The 15,206-nt window shown below is 40.3% G+C and overlaps 1 protein-coding gene across 1 annotated transcript in view; it reads right to left on the bottom strand.

Annotated features, from left to right (window-relative positions):
* LAMB2 (laminin subunit beta 2) overlaps nt 1-15,206 on the bottom strand; it is a 3,750,789-nt gene that overhangs the window by 1,351,902 nt on the left and 2,383,681 nt on the right. The window contains exon 17 of the mRNA XM_044078730.1: nt 1,970-2,162. Coding sequence (XP_043934665.1) covers nt 1,970-2,162 — 193 coding nt within the window. The remainder of the gene's footprint in view (nt 1-1,969; nt 2,163-15,206) is intronic.

Raw genomic sequence — 15,206 nt, 5'->3', positions numbered from 1 at the left:
GAATGAGTTAAAAAAATCATTAAGGCAAAGAGTAAAAGTTTTTGAAGAAGAGAGAAATGGAAGGTCTGTAATATTCTACTTCAGAATTAAAGGCATGAGATGTGACTGGTCAGGAATACGTTGTGAATAAACAATGGCATATTACAGTGCAGGATCTAAACAGCTTTACTAGTATGTAGATATCTTTGAAAGAGGTTTATTTGAGAATTTCTTTTTTAAGGTAAATTTGGTATATTCTGTAGGAATACAGAAAAAGAAATGAGTGACATTTTTGAAACATTACAGAGATTCAAGTTGAGCCCTATAAAAGCAGTGTAATATTTAATACTAACAGTAACCCTGGATTAGGAATCATTGTCTATTTTGCATCAATACGTTTGTATTGAGTACTTAAAGTTGTTAAGGGTCAGTGATATAATCTAAGAGAGAACTAAAGTCACTTGTGGGACAGTACATGAACCAAAAAAAAGTTAAGTACGTATAATAAAGAAGTTGATAATTATCTGAAAAAAATCTAAACCATGAAATCTAAATACAGATGGCACTCCAATGAGCAACAGTAAGATGAAGTAATGAATGAGTATCATTTTTTTTCAGTGGAAAGATTTTCATATGAATATATAAACAGTGATACATGAAAATGGACAGGGATGAACTTTGTTTTATACAGATGGGGAGTCTGTTCCATAGCAGCAGTATCCTCTGCAAATTATACCTGCTCCTCCAAACCATTCTACTGATATTGCAGAACATGTTTAGATCCCTATATCATCCGATGGATGGCACATTCATGACTGCAGCATCACCTGTATGATGCCTTATAGTTTCAGTAATGGAAAATTAATCCATCTACCCACAGTAGCACTAGAAACCACAGCCTTCTGATCTTACATCAAAGTTATGTACTCTAACTGTTCAGCCACAAATACTACTCTGTCTCTACAGCCACTAATATGACTTGTGTGTTGTTGACATTTTACAATATCAATACTCTATTTGTTGCAAATGTAATTTGGCTGTAGGAGTTGAAAGAGGTAAAATGTGAGTTATTTTTGTTTTACACTCTTCCTTTCTCACTGTGATCTTGCTGTTAGTAAATTCAGAGGTCATTAATGTGAGTGCAGAACATCCACATTTGAAGGATCCAAAAAGGATTGCTCCCTGCAAAAATGATTTTTAAAGTGACAGCAAGTTGAAGTAATTTGGCTGAAACAACTTTCGCTGACAGGTAATTTCTCATATCTCCACTGTTCTGCAGCCTTGGAATAGGTATATACAAGTTTGGAGGTGTGAGGGGGGGGGTATAGGGGGCTTGCCCTCACTGCAAAAAAAAAAAAAACACATTTGAGATTTGCTGAAAGTTATTTATGCCATTTTTTTGTCTGTGTTTGTGAGTGGTGAAACGTCTGTCAGTAGAATGACATGAACCCATATAAAACACTAAGATATGAACTGTGGATGCACATTTCCTATGGGTATTCTAATAACATCCACAGAAACAAAATGAAAGCGATCCTGCTACATTATCTTCAAAGTAGGAGAAACTATCAGAAAAGGAAATACATTTCTTTCCCAGGAGCTTTTAGACATGCTCCACTTAAAGAAATCCCAATCCCTACGAGCTACACGCTCTAGGGACCTAAACCTTGTCACCACAATAAACAGAACATGCTGGAGGGATAGATTCCTGTCCCAGAGACTTCCCATACTCTGGAACAAACTACCTATCTATATCAAACAAAGCTCCTCATTAGCGCTGTTCAAGAAAAATCTTGATGACTGGATGGGAGATAGGAAATTCACCCCAGGGATCACTTCTGTGGCTCTGCTCGACAGTGGCACAGAAAAATAATTTTCTTGGGTGGCGAAAGCCAGGGTACCTTTGGCTAGGCTTATATAGGCCCTAGGGCCAATAGCCTAGTACCTACCTATGAACCTATGAACCAGTGTTGCTTTATCATATACTCACGCAATGCCTTTTCATGGATGATGGCAGACATGCTGGTGATGAGTTTTTTGCAGACATCTGTGGGGACTGCTTTCCCAACTGGCTTGCTGTTTTCATGGCAGCGGTATCGTTCAAAGTTCTCCTTGTTCTTTATAGAAGTAGGATCTCCCGAGATGAACATTTCAAGTGAAGAATAACGAGGCATCAAAACTAGCTGTACAAAAAAAAGTACCACTTCAGTATATTCTGTCAACGCCTCACAGTTTCTCTTTTTACTGCTATCATTTTTAACAGCATCTCTCAAGATAATGACTGAACAAAACTGAATCCTTACAAAGATATGCACCCTAGAACATCAAATGTATCATAAACTGTAACTCGTGCATTTTTTGAAAACGAGCTGTACTTCAGAATTCTAAGTATAGAAAAACAGATACATGGATTTACAAATAATCTTTCATGAAATTATTCAAATAGCTATAGCAAAATATTTTAAAAAATAGGATGCAATTGAGGATATTTGTTAAAGCCTCCCGTTAATTTTACACCTCAGTGAAATTTGCTACATTTGTACCAACTTTAATATGTTTTGTATTAGTTCCTTCCTTATCAGCAATAAGTAATAGATGTCATGAATTATCTTACTATCTTCATCCTGGCAGTCACCTGCAAAGAACTAGTCTTCATGACAATGTGTTTTACTGTCTTTTAGTGCACTGCTGAATACTTCTTTTGAAGCTTGGGTAGCACCTTCTAAAGCTTCTACACTGCATGTAAATGTATGACTTTGTAGTATACAACTGTAAAACCAGCAATTACAAGGATGAAGCACCCCAAAGAGAAAATAATCCAATAGCAGAAAACAAACTCGGGGTGACAACACGGTATAAGCACAAAAACTATTTATTTCACAAAGTATAATTCCAATAAGTTAGCGCTTTCAAGCATGAACGCTTCTTCAGACTTAATAAAAACGAAATGGCCATCCATTTAAAATAGCAGAAAACAACCTACCAAAATAGAGCATTAATTAAAACACTAACAAAGAAGAAAATAACCCTTTACATTCAGTGTGAAATTTAATACATGACTTCCTAGTAAAACCTTATAAACATTCCATAAGAAGCAACACACTTAAAATCCTATATACATATGAGAATATAAAAACATCATAACTTTCTAGAGAGATAAAGGTCTATTAACTAAAAATGGCTTTAGGGAAACTGTCATTCAGACCATTGGCTCTATCTGCCTGTAGTCTGAAGATCTATTTTATTTCATGTCTTTCGGTATAATTTTTCAGAAAAGCGTATCATGCTTTGAGTTTGCTTTTCTTCAGCTGGAACTGGGGTTTTAGTCAAGGTGGAGGGAATTATGAACAGTTCCAAATACCAGTCACTTTTGGCCCAAAACCTTCAGACGTCTGCTAGAAAGCTAAAGATGAAGAGGAATTTCACCTTTCAACACAACAATGACCCCAAGCATACATCCAAATCAACAAAAGAATGGCTTCACCAGAAGAAAATTAAAGTTTTGGAATTGCCCAACCAGAGCACAGACCTAAATCCAATAGAAAATCTGTGGGATGACCTGAAGAGGGCTATGCACAAGAGATGCCCTCACAATCTGACAGATTTGATGCGCTTTTGCAAGGAAGAGTGGGGAAATATGGCCAAGTCAAGATGTGCCATGCTGATAGACTCCTACCCAAGAAGACTGAATGTTGTAATTAAATCAAAAGGTGCTTCAACAAAGTCTTAGTTTAAGGGTGTGCATACTTATGCAACCAGCTTATTGTACGTTTTTTATTTTTTATATTTTTCCCCTAACAGATTGGTATAATTTTTCAGAAAAGCGTATCATGCTTTGAGTTTTTATTTTTCCCCTAACAGATTGGTTTGTTTTTCAATTAATTGTACAGGTTATAGGTCACATTAAAGGTGGGAAAAGTTTTGAAATTATTTATTGTGGTCTAATTTTTTTATATCACAAAATCTGGCATTTTAACAGGGGTGTCTACACTTTTTATATCCACTGTGCCTATATACAAACATATATATATCTGCGATGAGTGTGTGTGTGTGAATATATGCATGCATATGTGTGTGTATGTGTGTGTGTGTATGTGTGTGTGTGTGTGTGTGTGTGTGTGTGTGTGTGTATATATATATATATATATATCTATACACACACACACACATATATATATATATATATATATATATATATATATATATATATATATACGGGTCCTATTTGTTTTGTCGACAGTACAGTTCATCGAACCATACTTTGTCGAAATTACTTTAGCGAAAGTGCATTTTGTCAAAAATGCACTTTTGTTAAAGAAAACAAAACCAAAAAAAACAAAAACAGTATACGCTGATGTAGCATTAGTTGTACACCAACGTATACTGTTGATGTACAACTAAGGAAACTCTTGTTGAGTTTGTAGTACAGTGGGGATAAGGGAATATTCCCTTTTGCCAACTGTAGTGCGATCTCGGAGTGAGAATACTAAAGTGGGGGTGGGGGTGGGGGGTGCAGGGGGTCAAGTAGTGTGTTATTTTTTTTTATTTACCTAATTTTTATTTTTTTATTCTGCGAAAGTGCATCTTCAATGGAATGCACTTTCGCAGAAGTGAGTTTGACAAAGTACAGTTTGATGAACCGTACTTTCGATTTAACAACGTAGACCGGTGTGTATATATGTATATATATATATATATATATATATATATATATATATATATATATATATATATATATGGGTTCACTTTATAACATCGAAATACTGAAATGTCAAATTTCAGTATCTCGAAGCTATAAAGTCGAATGTACAAAACAGCGAACGTTCATAATCGCGAATTTGACGTATGTCAAAAATATGTCAAATTCGCGGTTATGAAGTTGCGCTATGTAATATCCGGGTTTGTGTTTTGTTGGTGCGCGGTGCCGTGTTTGGATGTAGGTGTTATGTCAGGTAAGTGAGTGTTTTGTAAGGGTTTTGAGTGGGAGTTAGAGTGTGTGAGGGATTGGAGAATGTGTGTGAGTGAACTTTTGTGTTGTGTTTGTGCGATCTCGGAGTTAGTATATATAAGTAGGAGAGGGCGCAGCCCCCCACATGGGGGGTGCAGGGGGGCTTGCCCCCCTTCTTATGTGTGTGTGAGTTGTGTATGTGTGTTGTCTTTTTGTTTATGTTGTGATGTGGGTGTTTTGTTGTATGTTTAGTGTAGTGTGTGCGGTGTTTTCGGTTATGTGGTTTCGCGGTTTTTGTTTGTCGATGTTTTGTGGATTCGGTTTTATAGTCTCGAGATACTAAAATATGATATTTCAGCATTTCGAGGTTATAAAGTGAATCCATATATATATATATATATATATATATATATATATATATATATATATATATACGTACTTGGGGAATACTTGCATTGACAAACTCAAATGTTGATGGTCAAAACAGTGACCACAAAAGATCGAAAAAACATATGTCGACACACTACAACAGATGCACCAAGAAAGAACTTTGGTGCATGCAAATGACATCAATAGCAACAAAAAAATAAACAGCATCATTCCTTGTTAATTATAAATACTAACCCCGAGATCATACAAAAGGGAATATTCTTCTAAATAGAGATTGTAGATCTCACACACCTGTTGATCATCTGCTAATATCGACCAAATGTGGTAGATTAAACAGATGTCAGCCACCGAGTATTTCGACCAAATGCCTAAGTCCCATGTACATATATATGTATGTATGTATACATAGATATCTGTGTATGCATTTATATATGAAATTACTCGGTCTTTAATAGCCATGACTGCTTATTGGAAAGCAGCCATTTTTCTGTTATTTTTTCTGCCAATTATTAGACTTTGCAAGCAAGAAAAATGGAGACATAAACTTTGTCTAGCTTAGCTCCATGAATTTTTATTTTTTTTTGCCAGGAGGAGTTTGTTCTAGTGACAGCTGTAAGACATTGGAGGAAGGCCCTGTTTTTGAGTTTGTTAACAACTGGGGAGTCATCATCATCTTCTTTCGGCTGTTCCCATTAGGGGTCGCCACAGCGGATCACCTGTTTCCATTTCTTCCTGTCCTCTGCATCTTGCTCTGTCACACCAACCACCTGCATGTCCTCTCTCACCACATCCATAAACCTTATCTTAGGCCTTCCTCTTTTCCTGTTACCTGGTAGCTTCATCCTTAGCATCTTTTTCCCAATATACTCAGCATCCCTCCTCAGCACATGTCCAAACCAACGTAATCTTGCCTCTCTGGCTTTATCTCCAAACCTTCCAACCTGGGCTGACCCTCTAATATACTTATTCCTAATCCTGTCCTCTAATATACTTATTCCTAATCCTGTCCACCCTCGTCACACCCAGTGCAAATCTTAACATCTTTAACACATTCAGCTCAAACTCCTGCCTTTTTGTCAATGCCACGGTCTCCAACCCATATAACATAGCTGGTCTCACTACCCTCTTGAAGACCTTCCCTTTCACTCTTACAGGTACTCGTCTGTCACAAATCCCTCCTGACTTCTCCACCCACTCCATCCTGCCTGTACTCTCTTCTTCACCCCTCTTCCACACTCAGCGTTACTCTGAACTACTGACCCCAAGTATTTAAGCTCATCCACCTTCGCCACCTCTACTCCTTGCATCCTCACTATTCTTCTATCCTCCCTCTCATTAACACACATATATTCTCTGTCTTAGTCCTGCTGACCTTCATTCCTCTTCTCTCTAGAGCATATCTCCATCTCTCCAGGGTCTCCTCTACCTGTTCCCTACTCTCACTACAGATCACAATGTCATCTGCAAACATCATAGTCCATGGGGACTCCTGTCTGATCTCGTCTGTCAACCTGTCCATCACCATTGCAAATAAGAAAGGGCTCAAAGCTGATCTTTGATGTAACCCCACCTCCACCTTAAACGCATCCGTCACTCCCACCGCAGACCTCACCGCTGTCACACTACTCTCATACATATCCTGTACCACTCTTACATAATTCTCTGACACTCCTGACTTCCTCATACAATACCACAACTCCTCTCTAGGCACCCTGTCATATGCTTTCTCTAAGTCTACAAAAACACAATGCAACTCCTTCTGACATTCTCTGTACTTCTCTATCAACACTCTCAGAGCAAACATCGTATCTGCTCTTTCCCGGCATGAAACCATACTGCTGTTCACTAATCATCACGTCCCTTCTTAACCTAGCTTCCACTACTCTTTCCCATAACTTCATGCTGTAACTGATCAATTTAATCCCTCTGTAGTTACTACAGCTCTGCACATCATCCTTATTCTTAAAAATCGGTACCAAAACACTTTTTCTCCATTCCTCAGGCATCCTCTCACTTTCTAAGATTTCATTAAACAATCTGGTTAAAAACTCCACTGCCATTTCACCTAAACACCTCCATGCTTCCACAGGTATGTCATCTGGGCCGACAGCCTTTCCATTCTTCATTCTCTTCATAGCCATCCTTACTTTCTCCTTGCTAATCCATTGTACTTCATGATTCACTATCCCTACATCATCCAACCTTCTCTCCCTCTCATTCTCTTCATTCATCAACCCCTCAAAGTACTCTTTCTATCTCCTCAACACACTCTCTTCACTTGTGAGTATGTTTCCCTCATTATCCTTTATCACCTTTACCTGCTGCACATCTTTCCTAACTCGGTCCCTCTGTCTAGCCAATCGGTACAGGTCCTTTTCTCCCTCCTTAGTGTCCAACCTTTCATACAACTCTTCATATGACTTATCCTTAGCCTTCGCCACCTCTCTCTTTGCCATGCAACTCATCTCCTTATACTTCTGTCTACTTTCTTCATCTCTCTGACAATCCCACTTCTTCTTTGCCAACCTCTTTGCCTGTATACTCTTCTGTACTTCCTCATTCCACCAACGTCTCCTTGTCGTCCTTCCTCTGTCCAGATGTGATACCAAGCACCTTTCTAGCCATCTCCCTTACTAGCTCTGTTGTAGTTACCCAGCTATTTGGCAACTCTTCACTGCCACCCAGTGCCTGTCTTAACTCATCCCTGAACTCCACCTCACAATTACCCTTTTTCAATTTCCACCATTTGATCCTTGGTGCTGACCTCACACTCCTCCTCCTCTTCTTGATCACCAACGTCATCCTACAAACCACCATCCTATGCTGCCTAACTACACTTTATCCGGTCACCACTTTACAGTCTCCAATCTCCTTCAAACTGGCCCTCCTACACAAGATATAATCCACCTGTGCGCATCTTCCTCCACTCTTGTATGTCACCCTATGCTCCTCCCTCTTGTTAAAATATGTATTCACCACAGCCATGTCCATCCTTTTCGCAAAATCCACTACCATCTGACCTTCTGCATTCCTTTGTTTAACACCATACCTACCCATCACTTCCTCATCCCCTCTGTTCCCTTCACCAACATGCCCATTGAAATCTGCTCCAATCACCACTCTCTCACCCTTGGGTAGAGTCATCACCACTTCATCCAATTCACTCCCAAATTTTTCTTTCTCATCCATTGCACACTCAACTTGTGGAGCATATGCACTAACAACATTCATCATTATACCATCAATTTCCAGCTTCATAAACATCACTCTATCCGACACTCTTTTCACCTCCAAAACACTCTTCGCATACTGTTCCTTCAGAAGAACTCCTACACCATTTCTCCTCCCATCCTCACCATGATAAAACAATTTGAACCCACCTCCGATACACCTAGCCTTATTCCCCTTCCATCTGGTCTCTTGCACACACAATATACCAACCTTCCTTCTGTCCATCATATCAGCTAGCTCTCTCCCTATACCAGTCATACTGCCAACATTCAAAGTTCCGACCCTCACTACCACAATCCTAGCCTTTCTCCTCTCTTCCTGCCTTCGGCCATGCCTTCCGCCTTTTCTCCTCCTTCAGCCAACAGTAGCCCAATTTCCGCCAGCACCCTGTTGACTAACAGTACTGGTGGCGGTCATTGTTAACCTGGGCCTTGACCAATCCGGTATGGAAATATTTACTGGTGACTGCATGAAATGATTTGGCTAAGTTTTACGCCGTTTGCCCTTCCTGATGCAACCCTCACCATTTATCCGGGCTTGAGACCGGCACAAAGAAATGCACTGGCTTGTGCATCCCCAGTGGCTGTATGAACTATAATTATTTCAGCTAAACTGAAGTTAATATATTTAATTTATTTGGCGGGATTTGTCTGCAAAGCCTGAACTGTTTCTCTCTGGACTGATTCTGGTGAATTTGTGATGGGCCTAATCTTATCTATTAGTGAAATATATCTGTTTTTAGTAAAGTCCATCATCCATTCCCCTCCATTTTCTTCCCATTGACTAGCATAGCTGCTTCTCACTTTCAATGGATAGCCTGCACATGAATGGTTAAGGGTTGACTGAAGTAGGTTATGCCATAGACCCTTCCTTCTCTGATTTTACATTATGAGTCAGGTAAATTTGCAATATGGATTTTGATTATGGTAAGATAGAGGGGGAGCTGCCCTTTATCACTTATTTGATGAATACTGAATGAAAGGGGTGTTTCAGTCTAGCCATTATGTTCCCCTTTTATTTGACTGTGACTATACTGAAATTACAGCTGCACATCTAGGGAGACTGCTCCTAGAATCTAGATTGTAGCTTTGATGAGAACTACTAAAATTTCATGAGGGCCCCTTCTCCACCAATTTTTTTGTTTGTAATATTAAGCTATTGGTACCAACAATTACTGAAGGTATTCGTTTACACTGTAGTGGCTGTTGTTTTCAATTGTTAGTTTTAGAATTAGGGCTGAAGTTGGGAAAACATTCTACACACAGGTGGAGAAAATGGATTGTATACTTTTGTTAATATGCATATATAAAATTAGGATGCATATTTAAAATTAGGGAAGCTATAGGTTTGCTTCTCCCTATTCCAAACTGTAGACAATTCTGCTTGAGCCTAGGCCTTTTGCACACTGTGCCTGTGCTAATGCAGGCTTTAAGTATCCTCTTTTTTTTTAATTTCACTAAGTATTTTGGGTTTCTAATCCCATGACGGGAATGGACCCCATTCCTAAGTCAAAGTTCAATTAAAGTTCATGAAATTAGTATTGTTTCAGTCTTTGAAGTCAGCCAGAAGTGTTCTTCGCAGCACCCGCAATGTGCCCAAGGAACAACTCCTTCTGCAATTCATATGGGGTTACATGTATTGGTAACATATCTAAATACAACTGTAGATTCTTTTTTTCTAAGACCTGCTGCTCCTGCTACTATTGGAACTATGTGGGTATCTTTCTTTCACATTGGTCTCGTTTCTGCCTGCACATCCTGATATTTTATGAATTTGTGTCTCTCTGAGCGCAAGACACTGTAGTCAATGGGTGTGGCAATTTCAATGATTAATGCTACTTTTGTCTTCTTTTCATGGACCATTATATCTGGTTTTCTAGCATCTATCTTTTGAACTGCTGGTAATGGGTGATCCCATTGGAGTTTGGCATTATGGTTAAGGTGCTTACCATACAGACACAAGGTGCAGCGTTTGATTCTCGCTTGGGATGATTGGCTAGGCTTAAAATGGTTCGCAAGCACAGTGTGCCTAGATCATGCTGTGTGATGACTTACATTTTCTGTGATGCTTTATGGCTCATGCTTCCAGTGTTTTTCACCTACTTCAGTACCGCAATGTTTGCACAATCCCCAGTGCAACAGTCTTGCCACATTATTATGCCTTTCAGTGTACAGTCCTTCTGCTATTAGTAAGTCACAACCAGCAATGTGGTGTGCAACTGTTTCCAATTCTGTTTTACAAAACCTACATTAGTCTGTTTCTCCCACAGGTCCAACGGACTTTGTAAACTAACGTCTAGGTAGCCCACTGTCTTGGGCTGCCAATATTAACCTTTCATCTCTTAGTTTGAATTCGCCTCTCTGTAACCATTCCTGCATTCATTCCTTATCAACATGAGGTTCTTCCAAAAGCTTTCTATACTTGCAACTATATTTATGCATTTTCCACATTACTTGCCTTCTCATCTGGTCCTTTACCTTATATTCTTTCTTTTGTTTTATTTTTTTTTTGGCACATTCAGTTGCTACCTGATTTTTATCTTCTTCTGCTTTGATTTCCATCCCCGCTTGACGCTGATATGCTTCTGCTAGACTAAGCAGAGAAGTCATTTTAGATTTATTCTTCTCATGTTTAAAAACGTTCACTAAGTTTGGGTCTGTGAGGTCAACAGATATGTGTGTAGTCCCACAATTGCAGATCTATACATGTATTCAATTTAAGGAAGCCCATCCCTTCTTCGGAATGGGGAATATATAATCTTGGTATGCACTGACTTGCATATCAAGATTATATATTCGACTTTGAATCAAAGGAAAGGAGGAATGTTGTATGTACACAGATTTCTGTTAGGTGTTTTTGTGGGGAAGACTATTGTAGATGGAATGGATATGATAGTTTGTTTATCTGAATGAAAGGGAGAAGATGATGGCAAGTGTATGGTTTAGAAGCCCAATAGTTGACTGCTTTGGTAGGCATCAAAGATATAACCAAATAAAGGAAATACAGACTGATAAATCCAAAAGGTGCCAGGAGCAAGAGGTTCACACCACAAAAAATTGGTTTACTGCACAAACCCACAAATAAAATGTACAGATAAGTGCTTTGTCACAAACACTTAACCAGACCTCATCAGGTAACGTCAAAAAATGAGGCTAATATTTAAAAACTTGCAACAAATCATGTGAATGAGTCCACCAGAAATTTTAAATAAACATTACCATTTTATACAAAATTACTTAAAACACAAAAGGTCGATTACACAAAGAGCTCATATCCAAGTCATGCATTCTTTCAAATACTAAAAGGGCAGGGTGCAAGGGTGGGTTGCAAACACTTGATAATCTCAACCCAGTTTCTGAACCTTCATTGGCATCAAATAAAAGAAAGTTATGTACTCACCAAAACATTCCATGTTTGTTGTCCTTCATCTCACCTTCCTTCTTGCTGGTTGGGTTCGGAGCTGATCCTCGGCTCCGACATGGCCGTATACTATAGCTTGAGAGCTTTTTACTGGCTCGAGGCAAGCCCCTATCTCAACATGCCCAGCAACCAGATCTTGTTTATGATAACCCACCAGACTAAATAGGTCCAAATTTTTACTAAACTTATTTATGAGAAAAGGACCCACATATGAGTATGTAATCATCAGCAAAGAGAAAGGAAGGAAAGGCTAGGTCTAACCAACTGGTAAGCAACAGGGAACTCAGCCAGTGTAGCCAAATAAAAGGGAAGGAAACTCCTCTCGATCCTCTAGGAGGGGGAAGGAGGGTGGGACGCAAGAAGGAAGGTGAGTTGAAGGACAGCAAACACTGAACGTTATGGTGAGTACATAACTTCTTTATGTTATGTTGTCCCCATCTCACCTCTGTTCTTGCTGGTTGGGACAGTGTCCCCAGCACCTATATCCTGGGCTATATCCTGGGTGGCTCACTGGAAAAGACTCTTCAGGACCGTGGAACCAAAGGATGCCCTGTTCTGGGAGGCCATATCTACTTTGTAATGAGAGATACAGGTATGAGGATTAGCCCATGTAGCTGCCACACAGATTGAATCTAAAGGTAGTTTGGCTTGAAAAGCAACAGAAGTAGCCAATGTTCTAGTTGAGTGTCCTTTAATTTTTCCTGGAAGTTCTTTGTTCCGCAAAGCGTAAAAGTACAGTTTTGTACCTACCATAAATGTAGATGTCCGATAGACATGCAACTGCAGTCATAACATGTGGGTTGTCCTGCCTCAGGCAGCCCTCGGTCGGCCGGATTCCAAAGTCTGGGTCCGACGTCGGCTGATGTCGCATTTCTCTCCGACGTCAGAGCGGCTGGAGTACATAAGCATCAGCCGACGCCATTTTCTTCAGTGTTTCTTGCCCCAGATGCCAGGTGCCCTCCAAGGAAGGCTGTAATCAAATTGGAAGACAAAAACAGGATTCCAAACAAATAAATGAGCAATAAAACAAATACACCATAACAGATATCCCCAGCTAAGAAGAACAGGGATAGGAGTGGACCCTAGGCATAGAGGGGTATGGAGGGAGGGAAAATCCGACTGCAGTTGCATGTCTATCGGACATCTACATTTATGGTAGGTACAAAACTGTACTATGTCCTTCAGAATGCAACTGCAGTCATAACATGTGGGTAGAATACCATAGCTTAGCTGGGGGAGGAGGTATGCTCTAGGAAAGAGATGGTGCGGCAATCAAACCCTGCAGGACTGCCGAAGCAAAGCCTGCTCTGGATCTGGAATATAGAGGGAGATTGTAGTGTCTGGAGAATGTATGCACGGAGCTCCATGTAGCAGCTTCTAGAATGTCCTTGGTAGGCACCCCTCTTAAGAATGCTGTAGAGGTGGCTGTAGCTCTGGTGGAATGTGGTCTGACATTGGCTGGAACAGTCTTTCCATGAAAGGAATAACAGAATCTGATGCAATGTCCAATCCATTTAGAAATAGTCTGTTTTGAAATTGCTTTTCCTTGGACTGCAGGGGCGTAAGCTACAAAAGTTGTTCAGACTTCCTACTGGCCTTGGTTCTGTCCAGGTAGTATCGAAGTTGTCTGTGAATGTCCAAGGTATGCAAAAGTCTTTCCCCCTTATTCTCAGGATTGGGGAAGAAAGCAGGCAGATGAATGGCTTGATTTAAAGAAACCCTAGATACCACCTTTGGCATAAAAGTAGGGTTGGTCCTTAATGAAACCCTGTCTCTGTGGAAAATAATAAAGGGTGGTATTGCCATTAGGGCCTGTAGCTCCGAAACCCTTCTTGCTGAGGTAATTGCCAACAGGAAAGCTGTCTTCCATGAGAGAAATTGCAAGTCAACTGAAGCTGCTGGCTCAAATGGAGGTAGAGTCAGTTTTTCTAAGACAAAACTGAGGTCCCAGGCTGGCACTGGGGCCTTTCTTGGTGGCCTAATGTTCTTGATTCCCCTGAGGAATTGTCTTAGTAAGGGGTGAGAGAAAACAGGAGGATCAGTGTTGTATCTAGCTGAAATAGCAGATGCATGTATCTTTATGGAAGAATATGAGAGGCCGTTCTTTAACATATCTGCCAAATATTCCAAGATGAGTGGGATGTTCAGCAATGATGCATCATGTCCCTTGCTGGTATTCCAACTGCTGAATCTTTTCCACTTTGCTAAGTAAACCTTTCTAGTGGATGGTCTTCGAGCCTCTGTTAGTATCCGCTGAACTTCCTTGGAGAGAGATAAGCTGAAGTTATTTATGGGATCTCCCAGGCTGTTAGCTGCAGTGTCTGAAGATTTGGATGCAGTGTTTCGAAATTGTGTTGAGTCAAAAGTAGAGGCCACTGAGGGAGGGCCCGCCTCCTGGTGTGACATATGCTCCGTAGTAGTGGGTACCAGTGTTGTCTTGGCCAATCTGGAGCTATTATGATTCCCTTGGGCTTTTCTGCTTTGATCTTTAGTAATACTGAGGTCATCAGTGGCAGAGGTGGGAATGCATAGATTGCAAGGGAGTTCCAGTTGAATGAGAGGGCATCTATTTTCCAAGCTTTTGGATGGTATGTCCTTGTGCAAAATTTTGGTAGAAGATGGTTGAGGTGAGAGGCAAATAGGTCCACTTCTGGCTTGCCCCATGTCGAAGTGAGTTGTCTGAAGGCCTTCGGATGTAACCTCCACTCGTGTGGATCTGTGAAATTCCTGCTTAGGCTGTCCGCCAACACATTGTCTTTTCCTGGAACAAACTGGGATTGTAACTGGATGTTTAGGCTCAGTGATTTCTCCCAAAGCTGCATTGTCAGTCTGCAAAGGGGATAAGAGTGGGTGCCCCCCTGCTTGTTTATGTACCACATTACAGTGGTGTTGTCTGTCCGTATCATTAAATGGCCTTGCTGGAGTTGGTGTTGAAAAGCCTCGATGGCATGCATTACAGCCAGCATTTCCTTTTGGTTTATATGCAGATGTGTTTCCTTTGGAGACCATTGTCCTTGTATACACCTGCCTTCCATGTGCGCCCCCCATCCAAGGTCTGTGGCGTCTGTAGTCAATGTCTGTGTTATCTGTGGTTTCTTGAATGACATACCTGTGTTTTCCTGGCTCACAGAGGCCCACCATAGGAATTCCTTTTGTAGGCATGGAATGAGTAGTATGATTGTCTCCAAGTTGTTGCTGTGTTGAGACCAAATGCTTTTTAGGTACCATTGAAGCTTTC

Source organism: Protopterus annectens, chromosome 7.part1, assembly GCF_019279795.1.
Source record: "Protopterus annectens isolate FY-2018-M chromosome 7.part1, PAN1.0, whole genome shotgun sequence".
Lineage (NCBI taxonomy): Eukaryota > Metazoa > Chordata > Ceratodontiformes > Protopteridae > Protopterus > Protopterus annectens.
This window is presented reverse-complemented; position numbering and strand designations above follow the sequence as displayed.